Genomic DNA, 25481 nt, shown 5'->3' with positions numbered 1-25481 from the left:
AATACAGTAAATAATGACCAATGTTGGGTAATTAATTATATAGTTACTTCTTCAAAAAAGTAACTGAGTTATGCAAACAACAAAGTTTTTTGCAGCTGTTTACCTAAAAATGCAGCCAAGGCGTTTTTTTAAATAAACATTTTAAATTATTTAGAGAACAATCATCAAATTGCATCAAATCTGATGCCACACAAATTATTTGTGCCACTCCAAAAATAATTTCTGTCAACTATGAGATGAAGGAGAACAACAGCCTGATACCTGCAGGCCTGACAGCAGCAGATGTGTCACTGCTGTAACACCTGTAACACTCAGCAGTCGCCTCATTGTTCTGACACACACTAAACGTCGCCACGCCGCTTTGCTCGCTAAAACACCGGTGTCGGCACATAAGGACGCTGTCAGAGCCTGTCAACGACATTGATTAGCTGCGTATATACGAATGTGAATCGCATTACTGGCTGGATCCCATACGGGAGCAGCCAGTCACTGACTAACACTGCAAAACAGACTTGTTAAAGTATTGATTTTAATTTCAATTCAGGTTAGATTTTTTTTTTTGTGCGCAACGCAGATTTTCTGTGCGCAGAGACCGTGCCAGCAGTGCGCAATTGTGCACACACACAGCTTCGAGGGAACATTGCCGGTACCCATTCCTAACTCTGTTCCACATGTGTTATGTTTCCTTCAGGATTAGCTAAATAAGAGAGGATTATTTTCCATTTATTAAACTGCATTTAGCTACTCTTTCGTATCACATTTACTTTGGGAATGCACCAATTGGTCCACATCCTGTTTATGCAGGGCCCACTTTTAAACGGTAAATTGCTGAAAATGTAGCCATATATAGCGCTTTTCTGTGTCTTGCACTCCTTTGCATAGATTGAAGCATCTGTGTGTTCCTGTTTTGTTGAGTGTATCTGTCTGTGTGGCTGTTGAAGGCTACTGAGAGTGTGACCTTCACAGTTCACCAGAGGACCATCTATTACATTTGTTAGGTTATGCGTTTTTGATATTATTGCATCCTCACTGGCACACTCAGTCCTTAGTGTGGGCTTACCCTGCTCCATACCTTGTTAAGGATAAAGAACTTACAACCTGGAAGTAGATTATATCTCCCATAGTGAGATACAGAGAATGGTTGCTTACCAGGGTAACTCTGGTTTTCTGAAACCCAGGTGATGTTTGGTTTTCACCTCCAAACAATCGCAGTCAGAGATCAGGTGAAAGAGGAAAGAGGAAAGAGCAGAGAGCGTCAAAATAAAAGGGAAATTATGGGAGCAAACACCAGAGTTTAACAATTGTTCATCACTAAATACAGTACAGATATTTTAATAAGGAGAGGTTATTTGAAAGAATGAAATTGATTTACTGATGAACAGAATTTAAACAGGTGATTTGCCGTTAGACTCAGATGGCCTATCTCAGCGGAACAGAACCCCGTCTGTGAAAAGGATTAGAGCAGGAGCCCCGAGAGCCTGGAAGCTGGTGGTGGAATGGTTGAATGGAGCATGAGTGATGAGATGAGGCGTGTACAAGGAAGAATAACCGAGGACACAGCATGAATGCTGATTGGCCTGGAGAAGGTGATTGGACTAGACCACTTCAGGAACGCCTTTAGCCACACCTCACCAGGTGTAGACAATCGGCAGTTAAACCTAGGCAACACCTGAAGACAACTGCATTTCCACTGTAAGGAGTGTAAGGGTTGCAATGGGCTGTAACAAAGGACAAGCACAGATGAGTCCACTATCATAGACTGGAACATCATTCATAACTTTTTATGTTATAAAGGGGGTGGCAGTAGAGCTTCTGTGATTGGTCACATCAGAGAGTGCTTGGTTATCAGAGAGTTACCATAGTAACCAAAGGTTTTAAAGATTGCAATATAGCTATTGTTGTCCAGAGGGGCCGATGGTGCGATATGGCAGCCTCGCTTCTGTCAGTCTGCCCCAGGGCAGCTGTGGCTACAACTGTAGCTGCCTCCACCAGTGTGTGAATGTGAGAGTGAATGAATAGTGGCATTGTAAAGCGCTTTGGGTGCCTTGGAAAGCGCTATATAAATCCAATCCATTATTATTATTATTATTATTATCAAATCAACAAAATATTAAAGAATCATTAAATATGTGGAATAGTTCATTCTTTCCTTTTTTCATCAGTGGTTTACACACTGGCTTGCAGGCAAAATGTCACTGGTTCGATTGCAACCGGAGATACAAATCAGGGTTGTGCCTGGAAGGGCATCTGGTATAAAACTCTGCCGTATCAAAAGATGCTGAGCTATCAGGTGTGGTGACCCCTTGTGACAAGGGAGCAACTGAAAGTGAAACACTGTTTTGCTTTGTCTTTGTGTAAAGTGTCCTTGAGTGTTTTGAAAGGCGCTTAATAAAATGTATTATTATTATTATTATTATTAATGTTTTGTATAGAATCATAACAAAATGTGAAAAGTTCAAAAGACTATGCGGCTGTTTAGCTGTGCCTGTCCGTCTGCCATCAGCTGAGAGAGATGCCGGTCAACTCTCTGGAGAAGCCGTGGACGGTAGACCCCTCTGAGGTGGCAGAGCGGCGGGATCTTAGGGACAGTCGCCTGGTGTTCAGCATCGATCCACGCGGCTGTGAAGATGTAGACGACACGCTGTCTGTACACAAGCTCCCCAACAGAAGGCTGGAGCTGGGAGTTCACATTGCTGATGTCACTCACTTTGTCAAAGAGGGTTCGCTCACAGACTTGGAGGCACGTTCAAGGTGAGGAACTGGTTGGAGTGGTTGGGTAGAGTAGGTGGGATATAAAAGGATAAAAGAAAATTACAGCATCTTGCATAAGTGTTCAGAGGAACTTTCAGAAGTACAAAGAGGCAAGAAAGTTGTTGCCTGAATTAATGTTGCATCAGCAGCATGCCTTGTAGCGCAATTATAAATAACACAGAGGGCCACCTTAAATAAGGCTCGTGTCTGATGTGAAGCATTAAGCCTTAAATGTCTATCATTTAATCACATGTAGAAGGACTTCACAGGGTCCATGATGGCTTTGAAAGTATCACTGGCACCAGGAATTGAACCAATGGTCAGCACATTGTTGGTTCAATCCCTGATGCCTTCGGGCTTCATGTTAAAGTCACCTTGCACAAAATACTTAACCCCCAAATTTCCCTGGATGCATCCGTTAGTGTGAGTGTGCATGTGAGAGAAAATGCTTAAAGGTATAGACTAACGCGCTGTATGAATATGTGTGCGAATGGACGAATGCTGGTCGTGCTAAAAGGTGGTTGGGGTTCTCACAGTAGAGAACTGCTACACACAGAACACAGTGGTCCATGTTGTTACGAAGAACTTGTGCTCATTTTGAGTACGATGCCATTAACAGGACAGGGGAATGTTTCCGCTGTGGGAAAGCCTGAGTGATTTTCACTGTGGCCTTCATAAACATATATTACTACGGGACATGGCAGCCATACTTGTACACAACATTCAACCAGAAGGTCATGCAGCAAAAAAAGGAAAAATGAGTCCGCTTCCAACTAAATTAGTTTTATTCTACTGAGTGGTAGAAGTAAAGAACAGTGTGTCACACATCATTTGTTTTCAGATCCCCTTTGTACAGTTACGGGTGTCAGGAAAACACCGGAGGTCACATGATGGCATGTGACCTTGAGTACCTGATGTTAATGGTTTGTCTATAATTGGCTTTCAGTGCATCTTATTAATAAAGAGGATGATGATACAAGACAGTTGAACCACAGTAATAGAACAAGAAGATATTCATCTGTGTTTATGTCCAGATATATGCACATGTTCTGATTTATTTATTTATTTTGTGCTGTATTGTACAAATGAATAAAACTGAGTTTAAAATATCTGCAGTAAATGAAGTGAAGGTCGGGGCTGCAAAAGTAATGCTTGCACTTGATCTCCACAAATTTTCCTTCCTGGGAACATGCAGCGATGACACCATGTGACAGGGAAGCAGCCCAAAAAAATTTGTGTCACAGCTGAACGGCCGACAAATCTGCAGCAAATGCATTCTGCTGTCATCTCGGTGTAATCTCGCTATAATCCAAAATCTCTACGGAATTCTTTCAGCACCTTGTTGAGTCTTGGAAGTGAAGAAAGGAGTGTTCAGAAGGCAGAAGTGTCTAACCCAGTGCTAATAAAATGTATCTGATAAAGTGTAGTCTGCAGATAAATTAGTAAGAAGGTCCATGAAGTGCATGTCGTTTTTTAAAGGCAGCAGCAGCAGCAGCAGCAGCATGTACAGAAGATGATTGAGAGCCGAGTGAGGAGAGAAACTCCGTGTAGACTGTTAACAACGTGCACTTATAAAATAATACTGAAATCTTACTATATATTTTTTATGTTGTGATTTTTAATGTAGTTTTGGTCCTCTGCTTTCTCTCTGACGTACTCTAAAATTCCATTTTACATTTCATAGCTGTCCACAAAGCAGCGTGCAGATCACCCACCTGTCCAGCTCGCCTCCACACTTTAAAGAAGTAAATTAAAATCTCATGATTGTGGTTTGAAGCCTTAAATTCTATTTCAGAAAATGGGGAATATTTATTAAATCATAAGAAAAACATTTTGCTTATTTATTTCATCCTTCCTGACTTATTAATAAACAGAAGGATGAAAATGACAAAGGTGGAACAAACTCTGAATATTTAGTACTTATTTTCAAATTATGTCTCACTTTTGATTAGAAAGAAGATGATAAAGCTGCTGCTTTGATCTCATTGCCTTTTTATATTTATTATGTCACTTCTTAAGGGCTACAACCTACTACCTGGCAGACCGCAGGTACGACATGCTGCCTGCTATTCTCAGCGCAGACCTTTGCTCACTGCTGGGAGGTGCTGACAGGTTAGTAGACTTCCCATCACACGTTTCATTTTCATATGCTTAAAATGCATGCTAGTTGTGTAACTGACACTTTCAAATTCAGGTATGCAATGAGCGTGCTTTGGGAGCTTGACGCAGAATCCCTTGAAGTCCAAGAGGTCTGGTATGGTCGTACACTCATCCGCTCCTCCTATCAGCTCCACTACGAGCTGGCTCAGGCGCTCCTCAACGGAGAACAGGTTGAGGTAGCGGAACTGGCCAACCTGGGTCCTCAGGAAAAGGGTTCTAAGCTAGCTCAACTCACTGAGGCACTTGAGATGCTCACACATGTAGCCAGACATCTTCGGGCAAAGAGGGACAGAGGAGGAGCGCTGGAGCTGGAAGGAGTGGAGGTATGATTGGTTTCTTGTATCTTCATAGAGTATTTTGTGTGTTTTGGTAATGTGTGTACTTAACAGTAAGACTATATAAATAAAGACTGCAAACATTTAAGGTTCATGTTCTTAATTGAAAGCGTAAGCATGTTATAGCTGAGTGTCTAACCCTAACACATCGTCACTACTGACGTCTAACATACGACACAAAATGATTCAATGAATCTGAAGTGAATCAAACAAAGTAAACCGTGCACATAGCTTCAGTGGAGAGAAATCCATTCTGCACATTAAAAACTGGAACCACTATCTTTCTCGCACATTTCAGCTGCAGAAGATTCTCCCTTCTAAGCTTCTGTCTAAGTGAAAGTTTGACTTAACCTCTGTGTTTGGTCATTTTGTCAGATGACATCATGGTTAGAAAATTCAGTATCAGTCACCCCGAAACACTTCATACAGCCGAGGGGAGGAAATCAGGTCAAAAGACACCTGTGGAAAAGGGCCAGGGATTAATGATAACTAATGATTAAATGGAGATTGGTCTATAAACATGTAGTCAGTGATAATGATGACAAAGAGGTGATGATGATGTTCGGCGTCATCATGAGAATCCCCCAGCTGCCACGGTCTATTGCAGCATAACTAAGGGAGGATTCAGGGTCACCTGGTCCAGCCCTAACTATATGCTTTAGCAAAAAGGAAAGTTTGAAGCCTAATCTTAAAAGTAGAGATAGTGTCTGTCTCCTGAATCCAAACTGGAAGCTGGTTCCACAGAAGAGGGGCCTGAAAACTGAAGGCTCTGCCTCCCATTCTACTTTTAAATACTCTAGGAACAACAAGTAGGCCTGCAGAGCGAGAGCGAAGTGCTCTAATAGGGTGATATGGTACTACAAGGTCATTAAGATAAGATGGGGCCTGATTATTTAAGACCTTGTATGTGAGGAGCAGGATTTTGAATTCTGGATTTAACAGGAAGCCAATGAAGGGAATCTGCTCTCTCTTTCTAGTCCCTGTCAGGACTCTTGCTGCAGCATTTTGGATCAGCTGAAGGCTTTTCAGCGAGTTTTTTGGACATCCTGATAATAATGAATTACAGTCGTCCAGCCTGGAAGTAATAAATGCATGAACTAGTTTTTCAGCGTCACTCTGAGACAGGATATTTCTAACTTTAGAGATGTTGCACAAATGGAAGAACGCAGTCTTACATATTTGTTTAATATGTGCATTGAAGGACATGTCCTGGTCAAACATGACTCCAAGGTTCCTCACAGCGTTACTGGAGGCCAAGGTAATGCCATCCAGAGTAAGAATCTGCTTAGATACCATATTTCTAACATGTTCAGGACTCAGTACAATAACTGAATGAATTTAGACGCAGGAGTCTTCCAGGTCTTTATGTTTAGTTTGGTTTTTTGCTGTGTTATTTACAGAATTACAGATGGATACCATATATTTCTTTTCATCGATAATAAATTATAGTACGGTCTAATAGAGACGTTATTTTTAAAATCAGGCGTCTAAGCAGAACACGTTCCTCAGCAGAAAACATTTTATCAGAAAGTCATTTCAGTGAGAATATTGGAATAAAGAAACCAAGCACTCCACTGTGAAACCACTGACAGTTTTCACATTAGATCACAGCCATTTATCTACAGCGGCTGGTCGGCCATCTGTTAAAACCTCATATGGACAATTCCTGTTGTTCTATAAGATGCTCTCTAATAGGATGTCTTGGATTTATTTATTATTCAGTTATTGCATTCCTGTTATGGCTGTACGCACACAGAATATTGATATGAAGTAAAAATGATTCTCTCGGGTTGCTTCTGGGATAGTGGAAAAACCAATATATTTCTAAAAGTGTGTTTAATGATTGAGCTGCCACCCAAAAATCAAGTTCTTATCTTGACAAAGCTGGATTATTGACCGCTGGTGAAACATCTGTTGTCCTGAAGGATAAGGACAACAGATGTTTCATCTTGATCTATTATATAAAACGGCCAAAACTGTGTTCAAATCCAAACTTTCTGGCTTCTTTTGGTTCCTGCTGAAGTGCTTTGGGTCCCCTCAGTTCATCCTTAGTCTGAGAAAAGTTTTGTTCTCTCTTTAAGGCACATTTCCTTTGAGCTAACTTAAACTCTGATTGGCTGTCCACTATAAACAAAAAGCATGAACAGCAGATCGGTGGAGTTTCTGTGCCCATGAGCAGAGCTGTGTGCCTGTTAGGGATATGTGTTCTTACTGGTATGATAGAGAGCTGAACGTAGGAAAGACAGTAGACTGTTTTCAGGTTGAGATTCATTCACATTTGGTTCTCCGTGCAGCATTTGTTCCGGTGGAATGGTGCATGTTCAACTGAGTTAAAGTAAACTGTAGTAAAATGTGGCCCACTGATGCATTTTCATATTCTTTTTCATTGAAGTCACGTTAGAAGCATTTTCCCTTTTCAGGTGGGTGCCCAGCTGGATGAGGAGAGGAACATTACGGCCCTGGTCCCTCGTCAGCCCCTGGAGGTCCATGAGACCGTGGCAGAGTGCATGATTTACGCCAACCACTGGGTGGCCCGCAAGATCCAGGAAGCTTTCCCCAACCAGGCCCTTCTAAGGTGTCACCCACCACCACAACAGGAGCTATTCAACCAGCTGGTGGACACTGCAAAGGCCAAAGGTTTCACCATTGACACCAGGTAATGTTTTTGACTGTTCAGTATAGAAACTGAGGAAATGCATATTGTAGTCCAACGCACATCATGTTCAGACACACAAGTGTGTGAACCTGAAATGTTTGATAACACGGGGACACACTCAGGTGTCACATGAGCAGTCAGACAAGAAGAAGACATGTTCCTTCAGCTCAGGTTGAGGTTGAAGCCAAATATGCTTCCAAACCAAAGACTAGAACATATGATGAAGCATATCTTGCCTTTGGCTTCAGCTTCACAACAGCTGTCGTGGCAAGGTCGGTCTCCCCGACAGAATTAGTTTCCCCTGCGTCGGGAGCACACGCTGGGCTGTCCAAATCACGGACAAACAGGATCCCACATTCTTGATTTTCAGTTCACAAACACTTCTTATAACGACTAACTACTCCTGAAACTTTGGAGGTTTTAGCTCTTTACACAGTAAAGTTACAGGATAAATATAATTATCAGGCAAAATGTCCTTCGTTTGTTAAAATAATCCCGTCTGATACCACGAGAGGACAATAAATATTTCATTTTCTGTTGTAACCCTTAAACTGAATGGTAATGTAACGACACTCAGGTTTCACTTTTTTACAAAACTAAAACATCACTACTTCCACGTCTGACTGTTTGTAATGGAGGCGGCGTAACCTGGATCCACACTCCGTGCCCAGCGAACGCTCGCCACGCAGGGGGAACACATGCTGTCGGCGATGCCGACCTCGGCACAACGCTGATCCTGCCGCAGTTTGTTCCCCGGTTCAAATCCCGGACAAACAGGATCCCACAGCTGTTTATGCTTTTAAACCCGTTTTGCACAGAGAGCAGTGTTGAATATTCTCACACGGGAACAAAACAAACAACTCAAATAATTAAAGATGGTTTGTTTTTCTGTTTTTTAAAAGAGGCAGTGATTTATTTAATTACAACCTGTAATCTATTACAGTTAACTTTTATTTGTTTAACTGTTTACAAAAGGTCTGAGGATCTGAGGCGTGGAATGAACTGCAATGGAGTTTGAAAACAAAATATGAATGTGCGGTTGCAGGATTGTGGTGGGGGGGGGGGGGGTTAAACCAACAGCAGAACCGGTCCCAGGACAAGAGACATGGTGATGCAAGTAGCTTTGTGTCACTGACTGCTGAGATGAGAGGCCTCACTCATCCCTGGTTTCTGGCTCTGTTCCTTCAGGTCCAACAAGGCTTTAGCTGCCTCACTGGACCGAGCTGTGGACCCACAGGACCCCTTGGTGAACAGGTTGTTCAGAATGATGGCCACCACTGCTATGTCACAGGCTCTGTACTTCTCCACTGGTGCTCATCCTCAAGACCAATACTACCATTATGGTACGATACCGCTGCACAGCTTTTATTGGCTGCACTAGAGTTTCAGTGTGACTGTGGGTCAGTCCATCCATCACACGTCTGCACACACTTGTCCAACGTCTGTTGTTTGTGAAGAATTATTCGACTGAGAACTAGAAAGAAGGCTAACGTGCTGATATTTGCTTCGTTGTCGTAGGTCTGGCTCTGGATCGCTACACACACTTTACCTCACCCATCCGTCGGTACGCAGACATTGTCGTGCACCGCCTTCTTACCGCAGCCCTGCACATGCAGAGGGGCGTTGTATCTGGTAAAGCACCAGCCAGTAACAAAGAAGTGGAGGAAATGGCTCACCATGTCAACAGCAAGAACAGGGTCAGGGGTGTTTTATTGTTTGTGTTTTTCAATGATTCACCTCTTACTCTATTAACAGAAGCTGTGCTGACGTCTGTGTTTCATTTGCAGGCAGCACAGGCAGCCCAAATGCGATCCACAGCACTGTTTCAGTGTCTGTTTTTCAGAGAACGAGACCCTCAGACAGACCCGTGCTGTGTGGCTGACGCTGTTGTCTACTCCATTCGAGACAACGGTGTCTTGGTGTTTATCCCAGAGTAAGAACCTTCAGTCCTGTGTTTTGTTCTGCAGTCTTCTTCTTTTCCTTTGTTTAATGGAGCTGTACAGCAGCTCACAGACGGCCAACCACTCGTGTATTTTTAATAGACGAATTCAAAGTTTATGACAATGAATGAATTTGTTGGAAGATGTAATTGCACGCTAATCAATGTATATTTAACAGTATACACGCTAGTTTTATTTTCTCTTAAAAAACCTCAAAATGAGTTTTAAATTGTATAAATTTACTAAACTAATTCCTTAAACATTTATTGTGAGCAGGGAAAATCGGCTAAAACCCCGAATCTTTTCTCTACCAGGCTTTAAATAAGTTAATTGCATTGCTGAAGTTGAGTCTGTGGGGAGGGACGGTGCTTTGGAGCCAGCCTTGTGTTTGTGGCACTTCTACGTTAGCTTAGCTAACCTCTGGAGGTTGCTGCTTGTTTATTGCAAGGAAAGTGTAATTTAATAACATCAGTGTTCTCCATGCTTGTGGTGTTACAGGGATATGCAATATTAACAGTTTATTAAAATGTAACCTGTGGTCATTTTGAGAAGGCTGTAGAATCCATGTAATGATTAAAATCACAGGGCGCAAAGCAGGTTGAGTAATATCACTGAGTAAGTAAGGCTGCCTCTGACCACAGCCATGTTGTTCACAGGTATGGTGTGAGGGGGCCTGTGTATCTGAAGAACAAAGAGGGCCTGGTGGTGGTAGCGGGACAGGACGGCAGCTGTGATTGGCAGGGTGGCACTGTGCGAAAATACCCGGACCGCATTACCACCACCTCCAGCTGTGGCACCTCCACCTTCAAACTGTTTGACCACATCACCGTAAGTCACAGAAAACGCTAATCAATCATTTTAGAAGGTTTCCAGCAATGCAGCGCCTAAAGGCGACGATTCCAAATATATATGCATGAGTGTATATGAATCACAGGTTCATACGACTACTGGATCTTTTGTGGTCCAACATTAAGAGACGTTTTATGATCTTGTTGTGATAAAGTGTTGTGTGGTTGCTGCTTTGTTAGCTAATCTCAAGGTAACAAAACGTCAGTAAGATGAATGAGACGAAAATGCTTCCTGAAAATAAATCATTTAAAGTTATTCAGTTTATTGTTTTTAAATATTATATGAAAACAAAAACATAAGTGTGGGGGGGGGGGGGGAGGCTCTCCTCCAAGACAAGAAATGTAATGCTTCCAGTTTGTGGCGTTTCTACACAAACCTTTTTGTAAAGGGAGATAAAAAATGACAGTGGGCGGTAATTGTTTTCACATAAACGCCTTTAAACGCTGCACGGTCGCACTCTCTCTCTCGCACTCGATAAATGATCCATTGTTGCTCTGCACACGTTTGTTACCACAAACGTCGCATGCACTTATGTCATTGTCATGAGACACTCTTGCAAACAAACTCACGGTTTAGTAACACAGTAGAGCAGCGTGTTTACGGGACAGTAACAGTAATCTAATTACCTTTTTTGCAACAGTAATCCCTTACTTTACTCGTTACTTGAAAAAAGTAATCTAATTATGCGTTGCTGCCCATCACTGGCGTCAAGTTATATTAAGTTCAGGCATGTTACACACGATGATTGTGAGGAATAAGTGCATGTGATTTAAGCAAAAAGAGCAGGAAACATTACCCTAAGGTTAGCTAACAAAAAGAAACTGAAGTAACGGTGTGTTATTCTCACATCTTTGGCTTTAAGACATGAAAAAGTGACAGAGTACTGCTGCTTCCACTGTTATCAACATCTTTTCTTTCTTTCATGGACTTATCCTGGGGTCATAAATGTCAAAGGGCAAAGGCAATGCTAACAACATAGCTTACTGATGGATGATGATGGATGACACATGTGGCCAAAACAAGATAGAAAGAAACATTAGCCCAAACACAAGTTGTCCACCACAGCATTGACTGCTGTCAAGCTATGATCATATCAAACAAAGAGATGATGATGATATTCAACAAACAAATCAACAAAACAACAACCTCACTGTGACACTTGACCGAGGTCACAGTGTTAATGAATGTTTTTCTCCCCCTCTGCTCCAGTCTCCACGTCGTGTGAATGTTAGAAAGCACAGTAAAGAAAGTTCGTGTACGGATGGATGAACGTTTGTTACATTGGATACGTGTGTGTAACATACGTATCCAATTTATCCTATTTATGAACAAAATTGTGGCACAGTCGGAAACTTCTCCACTCTACACCACTGTCTACTTAGCTGTGACGCTGCGCACAGTGCTGAGAGGACTGCTGTTATATATTACGTCACAAACCTTAAGTGGGCCTGTCTTTGCATAGCATTCCATTAGACTATTTTCAGTAGGTGCCATTACTGTGTAGTGATCGAACTGAGGAATACTGTGACTTACGTTCTCTGCTCTCTTCAGGTTCGTATTTCTGTCCACTCTTCAACTTGCCACGCTGACCGTCTAAACCTCGAGGTCATCAGCAACAAGCCTCACCACAGTGCCAAGTCCCAGCAGCCCAGCCCTCAGGGCCGCAGTCAGCTGGTCAAAGAGGTGGTGCGTCAGAATGAAGAGGCGCTGGCTCAGGAGAAGACAGCCCGGCGCCCCAAACTCTCCAAAGAGGAAAGAGAGTTTCGTCAGAGCAAAACTCCCAGTCTGTACTCTATTCTGGAAGAAATCAGAGAGTTGGCTCTGATGGATCTGGAAAGGGCTTCACGCCTCCCGGCAACAACAGCATAGAAACGCTGTAGCCCAGCTTTACCTCCAAGCAGACACTTGTGAGAACTGCACGCTGTGCGCTAACAGAACGGTGATCATTGAAGATCACTCGTGCTGAGTCATCCAGGTCATTCTTGTAGCTCCAGATTGTGTGTGGACAAACCACACGAGTGTGTGAAGTCACAGGAAAGCAAACACAATATTAAGTAAAAACATGTCCCGCCATCTTTTTAGAAACCAGAGTCAAACCGAATCAGTGGATACGTTTTGTAAAAGTTAGTTTTTAAAATCACATCAAGTTAAACTTAGTTGTAAGGAGGATAGGGAACGTGTTAATGCCAGTGAAGTGTCAGCAGTTACTTTGACAAGACCTAGTACTCACTGCAAATGTGGTTCAATCCTGCAGGAAACTAGTCAACTGCAGCAGGTTAAAGAAGTCTGGTAACAAAAGGCTTTTCTCTCAGCACCAGTGATCTCAATATCTCACTGGTGGGATCAATGTCTTGTGTAAATTAAATGTCTTGTGTTATAGAACCATTTTTGGTGAGTTCACACATATTGTACTACCTGTGACCACTTCATACAAAACCCAGCACGAGTATTGTTCTGGAGATGATAAAACGTCCACTCGTCCATTTTCTTCTGCACGTCCTGGAATCTGTCCCAGCTGTCATAGGGTGAGAGGCAGGATACGCCCTGGACAGGTCACCGGACTGATAAAACTTCATGTCACTCATTAGCAGACTTTAAAATAAACCCGTAGAGTAATGAACACACCTGAGGTTGGTTGTGTTGGAAGTGATGTATAAAACTAGGATGTATTTATCTTATAGTTTGTATATCAAGAGCCTGTATAGAAGACACCAACACCAAGGACATTTTTATTGTTTGAACTGGTAAATAATCAGAAGCGTTTTTTGGTTTGTGGATTTTAAGATTGTTTTCTAGAACTACCAACAGAAATATGAACTGTACATAACTATTTCAATATGTGTGCAGTGGCCTGTAATTAAAAATGGTGTTTTCATTAGCGCAGATGGAGCCACTTCATCGTGTTGCGTTTCATGTCCCTGCAGTAGCTTAAGAAAAAGAACTGTTCATAATTGAACGAGCACTTAATGCTTGGAAGAGGGTGATGGTCAGTTGACAGCTCACATACTACACACACACAGAGGCCTTTTATAGAAACATGTTTGCAACCAAAATTCTGCCAATAGTGAAACTGGAGAAAGAAGATGCATCAGAGCAGGAACTGTGGATCAGTTCAAATATTTTTCTGTAACAGATACCAACACATGGTAAATACGTTTAGGATTTGGACTTTTAAAAATAAGAAAAACATTTATTTCCATTGATTATAAATGTCTTTGCTAACCCAAAGCTGACGTCACAGTAGGAACATGTGCTCAAGATATAAACCACCAGAAATGCACAACATTACTCGAATGAGCAGGCACGAACATTGGGAAACCTTTAAATCTGCTCACTGCCAAAGCTTTTCAGCAGAAACTGCTGCACGTGAACTTTAATCCCCCTCTACACAGTCGTTGCTGAGCTGTTGCTCAGGGCTGAGGCCGGTCTCAGCCTCAGCGGGCTCAGAGTCTTTGGGGGGAAGCGGGCTGGTTTGTTGCGTGGAGGTGTTGTTGGAAGGCTCGAGGTCAGGATCTTCTACAGTTTCATCTCCATCAGTAGAACCTTTGATGACATTTGGTGAGGATGCAGCTGGAGGTTTGTCTCCTAACATGTCAGCAGTCTGAGAGGCTGAAGGGCCTGAAAGGGTTGAGAATTAGAAACAGTGATGGTTTCAGTCAACACAGACACACTCAGTCTACTACGATTTATAAAAGACAGGCAAAGCTGAGATAATGAAAAATGAAACTGTAAACTGCAGGGTTCAAACTCATTGTTCAGGGTCAAATTTAAGCACTTTAAGCACTTTCAAGGTCCATTATCAAGCTTTTCCAGCACATTACCAAAAAAACAGTTTGCATGTTCCACTTTGCATCACCTCAGTAAGACCATGTAAAAATTAAAACAAATCGTCTTAGGTTGACTTAAATGTTCTTTGTTCCTCTTTTGTTAAAACAGAGAAAAATGCACCACACAAAAATACTGAAAAAGGAAATGGTTGTCTTATATGCATATAGTGCACAAACTCAAAAAACTCATTTCTCTCAAAAATGCAGATGTGCAAATGTGAACAAATCAACTTGTTAGAGATGCTCATCTCCACTTGGAAAAAACAACCACACAAAAGAAGAAATCTGCACAAATGAACAAGTCTGCTCATCAGATATTGATGCTTCTTTCCTACGTGACACAACAACAGGAGACAGATGTTTGGTACTTTAACTAGTTAAGCACCCACACCACCAAAAATGGGGGAAAAGAGAGGAGATCACATTTAATCGGTTATAACACGAGGTCAGAAATATAAGTGCAGACATGAGTGTCCACAGAAGCCTCTGAATCTCAGCTGTAAACCATTTCTACAAACACCAAACAGTTAAAAGAGCAGTTACATCACCATGAATCTGTGGACAGGTAACATCCATATTTTGATTTATGATTTTCTGGAGTTAAATGTGACCCAAAGTATATTTTATAGCATATAAGCTATAAAATACTTTTAAAAATTAGGTGAGGGAAATAATCATTTTTTTCTATGTTTGAGTCCCAGTAACTTTGACATAGTAACATCTGCAGTAATATTTACCCCTCTGATGACAGCTCACAAGCGTTAGCTTTATTTTGATACCAAGACTGTTTACACAGAGTTTGTAATTGCAGAGAAATACTCCATTTATTTTGGCCTCTTCATTTTCGAGCAGGAAGCTCAGAAAAGCCCTGGGGGCCTAACAGGTCAAAGTTCATTCCCAATAAAACTAACTGTGAGATGTTTGACTACATTGCTCTCTGGATTATTGTTACAGTCCTAAATGATCAGCTTTAAAGTGTTTGTGCTAATAACACCATGTACAGTAAGACAGGCATGGAGAACAGCACTGACGGGAGGCTTTGAACAGATGACACACTCAGTTCAATTCAACATATAAGACTTTAAAAACGCACAAACATCGACCTAAAATCTATTTATTCAGTCCATCACCTGTCATAGAATTATGTCAAATAATAATGTATTGTTCATCTCCCTTAAATAAACAGGCAGCCTTAAAGTATGAAACATTCATTCATTAAAACACTAAAATGTGTCTGTCGTCTCCGTGGCTGATAGAGCCCCACAGGCATCAATGTGAGCTTAAAGCCATTTATAATTTTTAAATGGTTTAATGTGTCGGTGCTCACGATAAACACATTTTGAATGAAAGCCAGGGAACTTCAGCAGCACAAGAAATGGCTTCTTTGTGCCCACATGCATCAGTCCTTCTTTTTACCAGTTTTTCTTTAAGGCTTAAGTTGGCTAGTTAAGTGTCGGACTAACGATTAAAGCTTTCACTTGAGTGAAGTCACTAATATTACTGCTACTGCTAAGTAATGTTAGCCAAGTTTAAAGCACACTGCATAAATCACCATGCCATAACTAACTGCTGTGCTAGCACTGCCGTACTCTATCACACTCAGTGCATTTCAATCATGTCTCTAGCAAGTTTGATAGCTAGCAAAATAATAATCATAGTTTTAAACATTAGCCTGTGTTATGTACACATACTCGAAATTATTTACTGTCATGTGACTCAAGAGTACAAATTCCTTCAGTGTCGTTTTCCATCGAACACTCATTAAAACAGCACGAACCCTGAAACTGCTTATTAAAATAATATGTATGTAAATAATAGTATGTTGCATTATAAAAAATTAAGCTTTTGACTGCCCTCCAGAGTTCACGTTAACTTCAGATCTCTGGAAGCTACACTACCCGAATGATGTCAGCTGTTTAGTTTCTATACTGGACAGAAAAAAAAAAAGGGGGGGGGGGGGGGGTGGATTGGCTCCTCTTAAGGAGGACTAATGACTAAAATGTGAAAGTTTAAAGTCGATGAGTAAATCATGCTCGGGTAATACAATGGAAACGGTCTCATATCACCATCTAGTGTTATAAACTGTAAACACATTTTTATGGGTGAAGGCTCATAATAGAGACCGATCAACAGGTCATTTTCTTTTCTATGGGTCTCATTTAAATCACATTACATCATTTCTGCGGTAAATGAGGACCCTGAAGAACGATTTAATGTCACTGTTAAAGATTTGTAGACAATAGATCGCAGACAGCTGGCTCCGCTTTAACTAAAGAGGAAGTAAAAACAGTTTGGATCACAAGTGTAAGGCAAAAACAAAAATACTACGCCTAATTGAAGCTGACATCAGACAGGCAGTAAAGAAATCAATGTTTTCTACATGCTTTGCCTCTTATTACCAAACTCCACACTAATGTGAGGAATCTCTGGTGGTTTGGACGAACTGTGCAATACGGGAACTCGTCACTCGACCTTCAGGGTTTCTGGTGGATATATACACTAGATCCACTTCACTATATTGTAAGGAGTATTCACTCACCACCCATCATCCAAATCATTGAATTCAGGTGATCCAGTAACTTCCACAGCTGTATAGAATCAAGCACCTAGGCATGCAGACTGCTGCTACTAAGTGGAAGTGTTTGGGAACGACAGCAACTCAGCCATCAAGTGGTGGATCACGTAAAATCCCAGAGTGGGGGTCAGTGGATACTGAGGCGCACAGAGGTTGCTAATTTTCTGTGGAGTCCATCGCTCCAAACTTCACGTGGTCTCCAGATTAGCTAAAGAACAGTGCACAGAGAGCTTCGTGGAATCCATTTCCATGGCCGAGCAGCTGTAGTCCAAGCCTTACATCACAGAGTGCAACGCAAAGCAATGGGACACAGCGGTGTAAAGCACGCCGCCACTGGACTCTAGAACAGGAGAGATGCAGTCTATGGAGCGACGGATCACAGTTCTCAATCTGGAAAGCCGATAGACAAGTCAACTTAGCAGTTGCCAGGACAACAGAGCTCCAGGTTTGGTGGCAGGGGGATTTCGGTGCGGGGTTGTTTTTCAGAAGTTGGGCTCAGTCTCTTCGTTCCAGTGAAAGGAACTCTTAATGCTTCAGCATGCAAAGACATTTTGGCTCCCGACTTTAAGGGAACAGTTTGGGGATGGCTTCTTCCTGTTCCAGCATGACTGGGCACCAGTGCACAAAGCAAGGTCCACAAAGACATGAACTCTGGCATGGGAGTCCTGACCAGAACACCACTGGGATGAATGAGAGCAGAGATTTGGAGCCAGGCCTTCAACATCAGTGTCTGACCTTACAAATGGTCATAAACTCCCATAAACACTCCCAGAAGAGTTGAAGCTGATATAGCTGCACAGGCGGACGTCGTGAATGGGATGTCACTCGAGTTCATATGAGTGTGGGGGCAGATGAGCAAACACTTTTGGCAATATACTGTACATTCAATGTTTTGCTTTTTGTATTTTCATATAAAGTTAATACACCAATGAAGCTAGATGATCCTTATGAACCTTCGCTGGATGTTTTGTAGCAGAATCATTAATTATTTCTGTTATATTGTGTCCCAGCTGTATGATACATTTTTGCCATTCTTACCAATTTGCTGCTGGCGTGCGCGCCTCTTTTCCAGGGCCCGCTGTCTGTTCAGCTCAATACGTTTCTGCTGCTCTTCGGTCAGAGAGGGAGTAGGTGGGGGAGCGAGGGCTTCGGCAATCTGCCCTTGGGGAGCATTAATAAAACTCTCTCTGCTGAACAGATCAGGATCCCCAAATGTTTCCAGTTCACGTTGTACCTCTTCGTCACCAGCACCTGAACACAATTTCAAGCAGTGCTGATAATTAAGTCCTGTGGAATATGGCAAGTATTTCCTATGTGCACCTGCAGGTGTGAATCCACCGTAGGGCTGTTCGATACAACGATATATACAAAAACGTCTATTTCATTTTACGCTATCGTTTGTTTCGTGGTGTCGCAAAATAAACTGTTTACGGCAATATTTCTTCATGGTTCTGATGTCACTGTAGTAAAGTTCTCTCTTTCTCTTATATATAACCACACTACGGACGGACAAGCGCCTGTTTTTATGCGTTGTCGTTAGCAACAACGACGGTAAAACCATCGCGTGTCCGCTTGTTTATGTTCCACATAAACCTTTCAGAATAAAGCTCAAGATCCTGTTGAGGCTTTTCAAAATAAACGGAATCACGTGAAAGAGCAGAGTGTTTACGGATGAGAAGTAAAACAGAGCCGCCAGGTGCTAAAAAATAAACCTTAGACTCAAACGTTAGAACAGGCTTTCCCCCGCAGCACGCCGTGTAATAAATACTCACAAAGAAAACGGCGCCGTTACAACTTCTGTCTAAAAATGTGTCGTTTCATGCATCGGTTAAAACACTCGACTCCAGCTACATGACGCGCAGCTGGAAACACTTCACGCAAGTCGAGATTCACAGAATTGACAGAAAATGTTACATTTCTGTGATTTATATCGTTATCGGACGATAGAATTCTTATATCGGGAGATGAGACTTTGGTCATATCGCACAGCCCTAGTCCACCGTATCCCCATCAGTAATGATTTTTCTTCTTACCATCTGTACTTGTAAAATCTTCATGTGTCAGGGGCATGTCCAGTCGTATTCGTTTAAGACATGTCTATAGAAGAATGAGTAAAAAATTACAAATTCTGAACATTAGGAATCCCACACGCTTGCAGGAAATATTCTACTGCTTCCTCTCACCTGCACTTCCTTTTTGCTGCCGAGCCTTTCCACTTTGTCAATAAAATCTTCAAATTGCAATTTGGGGTACAACCTGTGGGCCCAGTTCTCCATCTTCTGCATCAGCAGCCGCAGGTCTGCAGCCTAATGGGGCAAACATCAAAAACAGCGAGTAGTGATATGAAAGAGGGCTGTGTGTGATAGGACGCTTCTTCTTCCCACTAAAAAATGACTTCCAGTCATTGGAACAAAAGACATCTTAATTTGGTAAACCAACCTCTGGTTCCCCTCACTCATTTTTGACCACGACAGAAAGGGCAACTTTTGACCTTTTAGTCTCAAACCAAATTTAGGACATCTAATTAAAAGCTGACAGGCCAAACAGATTTAGCTCAAAAACCAATGTTCATTCACATCTGGTAATTGGTGGGACAGATGTTATCATATCCTACCTCGTGTCCTTTGCCTTTGAACTGGATATTGTCAAAGAGAGTGCCCAGAGCTGGAAGCCCTCGATCTGATATCAGCCTGGGAAAAAATATTAAGACTAAGTTAAACCATTAATGGATTACAAGCAGGGTTAGCAGCACATCCAGGCGTATTTGGCTTATCCAATTCAGGATCGTGGATGGCTGAAGCCCATCCCAGCAGCCAGGTCGCCAGCCTGTCACAGGGCCAACACAGACAGACCCTCTGAATGGAAATGTCAGTGCCTTCAGATGTACCATGTTCAGAAGGCAGTAGCTTGTTGGGGGGGGGGGGGGGGTGTTTGGTTTTCAGGGTGCCCACAACCTTTCTTTTCCTACCTGTTTGTACATAAGGCAGTATAATGAGAAATAGTCAAATTTCTCCATCTAAAAATAAAAAATAAAAAATTGCTATATATATATATATATTTATAGCAAAGTTGCAATTAATTTGAATATTTTATCAAATGAAAATCTATGTTTTTCTTTAATACAGCTTGCAAGTTTTATCCTAAGTATAATCGACGTTCTTACTTAAAAGCTTATTTAACATCCTTTGATTTAGTATAACTTAGTTCTGTCCAGGAACATTGTGAACAGAACAGTAACAGAGGAGTGCCACTGGAACACCCACTGGGAGACTACTGGGAACGAGCCTGACTTATGGTTGGCAATACTAACCAGGTTCACACTATAGGTGTACAGAGACTGGAAACATCTTTCTCACACACATCCAGGGATGTCTCCAACGCTCTGACAATTTTCAGTCTGGGAATTTTGCCCATCCAAATGATGAAAACAACAATGGTATTAGAGTCTTTCTTCTTTAAATGACTGGCAGAGTGAAGCTGCACCATCATCACACAGATGCAGTCATTTGTACCCGCCGCTAAAGCGTAAGAAGACGCTGCAGTACTCTGCGAAACGACAGGTGTCGCCACTCAGATAATATCACATCACTTTTTTTGTGCAAAGTTCTTTCCACAAACTTACGTTTTCAAACATTTGCAACAACTCTGTGTGTCAGTGTGTCTCTGAGCCTCTGTGCACGATTATTAGTGAAACGGTGATAAAAACCAGTGCAGTCACAGACTCGTGTTCAACCTGGCTGCAACACTGACAGTCTGCACACGTCAATCAATGATTTTGGCCTCCTTGTGTCCCAGCTCACACAAGATGACATCAAATTCCTATTTAAATGCGCATTTTAATGCATTTCAACCCTCTGTCGTGATATAAATGTCTTTGCTACCTGTGGGAGTCCAGCTTGGGTTGGGGTCTCTTCACGCCTCTCCTTTTAGCAGTAGGGACATCAGCCAGCTGTGATACCTCACCTTCATCTCCTGCATTGAAAACACATGACAACAGGATGTGTTTCTAACTCATTCTGTTGGCAGCGTGGCAAACTTCAAGCTTATCTTTAAATCCAGACAAATTATAGACTGGAGGTTACAGAAGAAATGTGCTGGTTTGAACAGTATCTGATAGGTTTCATTTGCTCACGCAAACAAAAACATGTGTGTTGTTATTGTTAGAAACATCCAGTCTCAGAGAGATGCTGAAAAACCAGTTCATGCATTTGTTAATTCTAGGCTGAACTAACAAATTCATTATTATCAAGCTGTTCCAAAAAGCTTTGTGGAAGGACTATGAGAGGTTGTATTTCTCCCACATTAGCCTTTTTTCCTGAATCTTATTTTTCTATGATTCTTCATTAAACCATGAATTTAAAATACAAAGTTCTGAATCATCACATCTTAAAGACCTCATAGTAATCCTGTAAGAGCACAGCAGCATCTACCATCTGCAAAAGGGTCTCCTTCCTCCTGGCCTCCCCGGCCTGGGGAGTGTGGTGGTGGGAGTGGGGGGAAAGCTTCATCCTCTATGCCGTCATAGTCAGGAATGTCCTGCGGGCTATTTTCCTGTGGGTCAACCATGGTGAGTCGGTCCTGGAGACAAAGTAAAAGACGTGTGAGCCCCAGTCGTCAACAGCATCAGCATTAAGTTACATGAATTTAACTGCAAGTTGAAAAAATGACATTTATTTCTGTAAGAGTAATTCTTTACTGTGTTACAACATCAACATGAAAACCTAAAAAAACTGGCATTTACTTTTTTCTTTTTTTACATCAACAGGAGGAGCTGTACAGACACTCATCCCACCTGGAATTATACCCCAAATTCAGAAATGTACTATTATGATACATTAATGGTCCATTATGTTTGTTTCACAGTTATATACATAATACAATTTATAGATTTGTATATATTTACATTCTATCAGGGATGAACTGGTTGTGAACCTTTGGGCTGATAATGACATTTAAAAGTTACAATTTGGATGAATTATTACTGCGATACTTCTTTTGGACTCTGTAGTACCACAGAAATATCATTAAAGTAACAGGTTTGTTTTAAAGTCTTTCAGCTGTTCCGTAAGCATCATCGTCATCATCATTTATATAGCACTTTAAAAACACACCTGGCAGACCGAAGTGCTGCACAATACAAATGTAGTAATAAAATAGCAAAAAACAAACATAGCAATAAAGTAAACTCTTGAGCCAAAATGATGTGACACAACTAGGGCTGCCACAAACGATTATTTTGATAGTCGACTAGTCACCGATTATTTATGCGATTAGTCGACTAATCAGATCATCATCCACTGGACGTAAAACTACAGCTTATTGCACCATGCAGCATATGCTCTTATATAACTATCATTAGCTTATAGCTTTAAGCTTTTAAGGTGCTAACTAAAAATAAAGACAAGATGATAGTTTATTCAATTTTAATGAAATTTGCAGATTGTTTCGGTGAAGTTTAATAAACTCCTTGCTATCTAAAATATAACAGGACAACGGAGTATATTCTCCAGCATCTCACACTTCTGATAATCAGCTGTCTGCTTGACGTTTATTCAGCTGTGTAAAAACTATAACTTTAATCTCAGACAAACCGATTTACTCAGGAACAAATAAAATACTAAAAAAAAAAAAAGCCAAACAACAACATTTTTAATTTATCTAAGTGACTCATATATATTTAACCTGAGTAGCGAAAGACGGCGGTGGGTTTGAAAACAATTTGCCTGGAGTCTGGTGTTCTCACCGTGCTAGTGACCTAGCCCCCGGCTAGCTATCGAGCTAGTGGGTAACAGACGACTCTGAAAACGTCGGAGCGCTTTTGAAAATATGTGGTGTCCTGATAAACTGAGCCGATATTTGAGGTTTACACAGCTACATTCTCGGCTGAAAATATGTTAAACGTTTATTTTGTGACCCAGAAAGAATAATAAGAGTAATATTAAAACTAACTAGCTGCCGCCATTGTTGGAAACTGAGCTGGGCCGCGCTATGAATTCTGGGACACAGCTGCTGCTTCTTCTTCTTCTTCTTCTTCTTCGGGGTTTAACGGCAGCTGGCATCCTTGTACATGCAGTGCTGCCATCTTCTGTTTCAGTCCGTTATTACACTCTTAAATCCTGCTACTTATTCCTGCGTCTTTTGGGATCTTACAAAGCTTCAAACGACGCGTCGACTATTAAATCAGTCGTCGACGATTTTGATAGTCGACGTAATCGTGACTAGTCGACAAATCGTGGCAGCCCTAGACACAACACAGACACAAAAGGAAATCTTCTACATTGTTTTGCTGTTCACACAAGTTCTAATGCTACCCTTTGTTTCTGGAAGGAGACGATTTTCTGTCCAGTATTAAAGTTCAAAGAACAGGGTATCCGTCTCCAGTGGGCTGCTAAACAAGTTTACCAGAAAAATCAGACCCACGGTCATGTTGTGTCACTTTGAGTGATTAGTCAGCAGCAATAACAGGGAATGACAAACTGACAGACTTTGGATATAAAACAAACAATTTAAACATTTAGAAGTTAAACATCTTCTCGGATTCCTTTTGCTGCACATGTCTATGTATGTATTTGCTGTACAGTGTCATTTGTTTGGAACATTAATCTTGATGTATACATAAACATTTGATTTAAAAAACGTGTTTAAAAATGAACACTGACACAATTAAACACAACACTGGTGCACGGTGACTGCAAACAGAAGCAGCTGCTTGTATCCTCCTGTATCCGTGCTCTCTGTTTATTAATAAAAGCCAAACTTCATTAATGGTAAGTGACAGAGATCTGATGAGTTCTTGCTGGTTTGTATCCACAGGAGGATACAAGCAGCTGCTTCTGTTTGCAGTCACCGTGCACCAGTGTTGTGTTTAATTGTGTCAGTGTTCATTTTTAAACACGTTTTTTAAATCAAATGTTTATGTATACATCAAGATTAATGTTCCAAACAAATGACACTGTACAGCAAATACATACATAGACATGTGCAGCAAAAGGAATCCGAGAAGATGTTTAACTTCTAAATGTTTAAATTGTTTGTTTTATATCCAAAGTCTGTCAGTTTGTCATTCCCTGTTATTGCTGCTGACTAATCACTCAAAGTGACACAACATGACCGTGGGTCTGATTTTTCTGGTAAACTTGTTTAGCAGCCCACTGGAGACGGATACCCTGTTCTTTGAACTTTAATACTGGACAGAAAATCGTCTCCTTCCAGAAACAAAGGGTAGCATTAGAACTTGTGTGAACAGCAAAACAATGTAGAAGATTTCCTTTTGTGTCTGTGTTGTGTCTAGGGCTGCCACGATTTGTCGACTAGTCACGATTACGTCGACTATCAAAATCGTCGACGACTGATTTAATAGTCGACGCGTCGTTTGAAGCTTTGTAAGATCCCAAAAGACGCAGGAATAAGTAGCAGGATTTAAGAGTGTAATAACGGACTGAAACAGAAGATGGCAGCACTGCATGTACAAGGATGCCAGCTGCCGTTAAACCCCGAAGAAGAAGAAGAAGAAGAAGAAGAAGAAGCAGCAGCTGTGTCCCAGAATTCATAGCGCGGCCCAGCTCAGTTTCCAACAATGGCGGCAGCTAGTTAGTTTTAATATTACTCTTATTATTCTTTCTGGGTCACAAAATAAACGTTTAACATATTTTCAGCCGAGAATGTAGCTGTGTAAACCTCAAATATCAGCTCAGTTTATCAGGACACCACATATTTTCAAAAGCGCTCCGACGTTTTCAGAGTCGTCTGTTACCCACTAGCTCGATAGCTAGCCGGGGGCTAGGTCACTAGCACGGTGAGAACACCGGACTCCAGGCAAATTGTTTTCAAACCCACCGCCGTCTTTCGCTACTCAGGTTAAATATATATGAGTCACTTAGATAAATTAAAAATGTTGTTGTTTGGCTTTTTTTTTTTTTAGTATTTTATTTGTTCCTGAGTAAATCGGTTTGTCTGAGATTAAAGTTATAGTTTTTACACAGCTGAATAAACGTCAAGCAGACAACTGATTATCAGAAGTGTGAGATGCTGGAGAATATACTCCGTTGTCCTGTTATATTTTAGATAGCAAGGAGTTTATTAAACTTCACCGAAACAATCTGCAAATTTCATTAAAATTGAATAAACTATCATCTTGTCTTTATTTTTAGTTAGCACCTTAAAAGCTTAAAGCTGTAAGCTAATGATAGTTATATAAGAGCATATGCTGCATGGTGCAATAAGCTGTAGTTTTATGTCCAGTGGATGATGATCTGATTAGTCGACTAATCGCATAAATAATTGGTGACTAGTCGACTATCAAAATAATCGTTTGTGGCAGCCCTAGTTGTGTCACATCATTTTGGCTCAAGAGTTTACTTTATTGCTATGTTTGTTTTTTGCTATTTT

At 41.3% G+C, this 25481-nt stretch overlaps 3 protein-coding genes across 3 annotated transcripts in view; 2 read left to right on the top strand and 1 right to left on the bottom strand.

Moving 5' to 3' along the window:
* Nucleotides 1-25481, top strand: part of LOC146661737 (uncharacterized) — a 275594-nt gene that overhangs the window by 26878 nt on the left and 223235 nt on the right. The window lies entirely within an intron of this gene.
* LOC146661762 (DIS3-like exonuclease 1) lies at nucleotides 2483-13580 on the top strand. The gene is made up of 9 exons (XM_085418263.1): nucleotides 2483-2751; nucleotides 4771-4863; nucleotides 4946-5234; nucleotides 7667-7902; nucleotides 9091-9245; nucleotides 9421-9599; nucleotides 9690-9835; nucleotides 10499-10670; nucleotides 12243-13580. Exons 1-9 carry the CDS (start codon nucleotides 2513-2515, stop codon nucleotides 12558-12560), a joined length of 1827 nt encoding a protein of 608 aa, XP_085274389.1. The 5' UTR covers nucleotides 2483-2512; the 3' UTR covers nucleotides 12561-13580.
* LOC146661761 (TIMELESS-interacting protein-like) lies at nucleotides 13854-23088 on the bottom strand. The gene is made up of 8 exons (XM_085418279.1): nucleotides 22837-23088; nucleotides 21524-21671; nucleotides 20975-21065; nucleotides 19708-19783; nucleotides 19277-19399; nucleotides 19127-19190; nucleotides 18132-18344; nucleotides 13854-14309 (listed from the first exon to the last, which is right to left on the bottom strand). Exons 2-8 carry the CDS (start codon nucleotides 21657-21659, stop codon nucleotides 14065-14067), a joined length of 948 nt encoding a protein of 315 aa, XP_085274405.1. The 5' UTR covers nucleotides 21660-21671; nucleotides 22837-23088; the 3' UTR covers nucleotides 13854-14064.

Source organism: Rhamphochromis longiceps, linkage group LG9 (genome assembly GCF_057381845.1).
Source record: "Rhamphochromis longiceps isolate RC_006_pf linkage group LG9, R_longiceps_female_GT1.1, whole genome shotgun sequence".
Lineage (NCBI taxonomy): Eukaryota > Metazoa > Chordata > Actinopteri > Cichliformes > Cichlidae > Rhamphochromis > Rhamphochromis longiceps.
The sequence above is the reverse complement of the archived record's forward strand: the minus strand, read 5'-3'. Positions and strand labels throughout refer to the sequence as shown.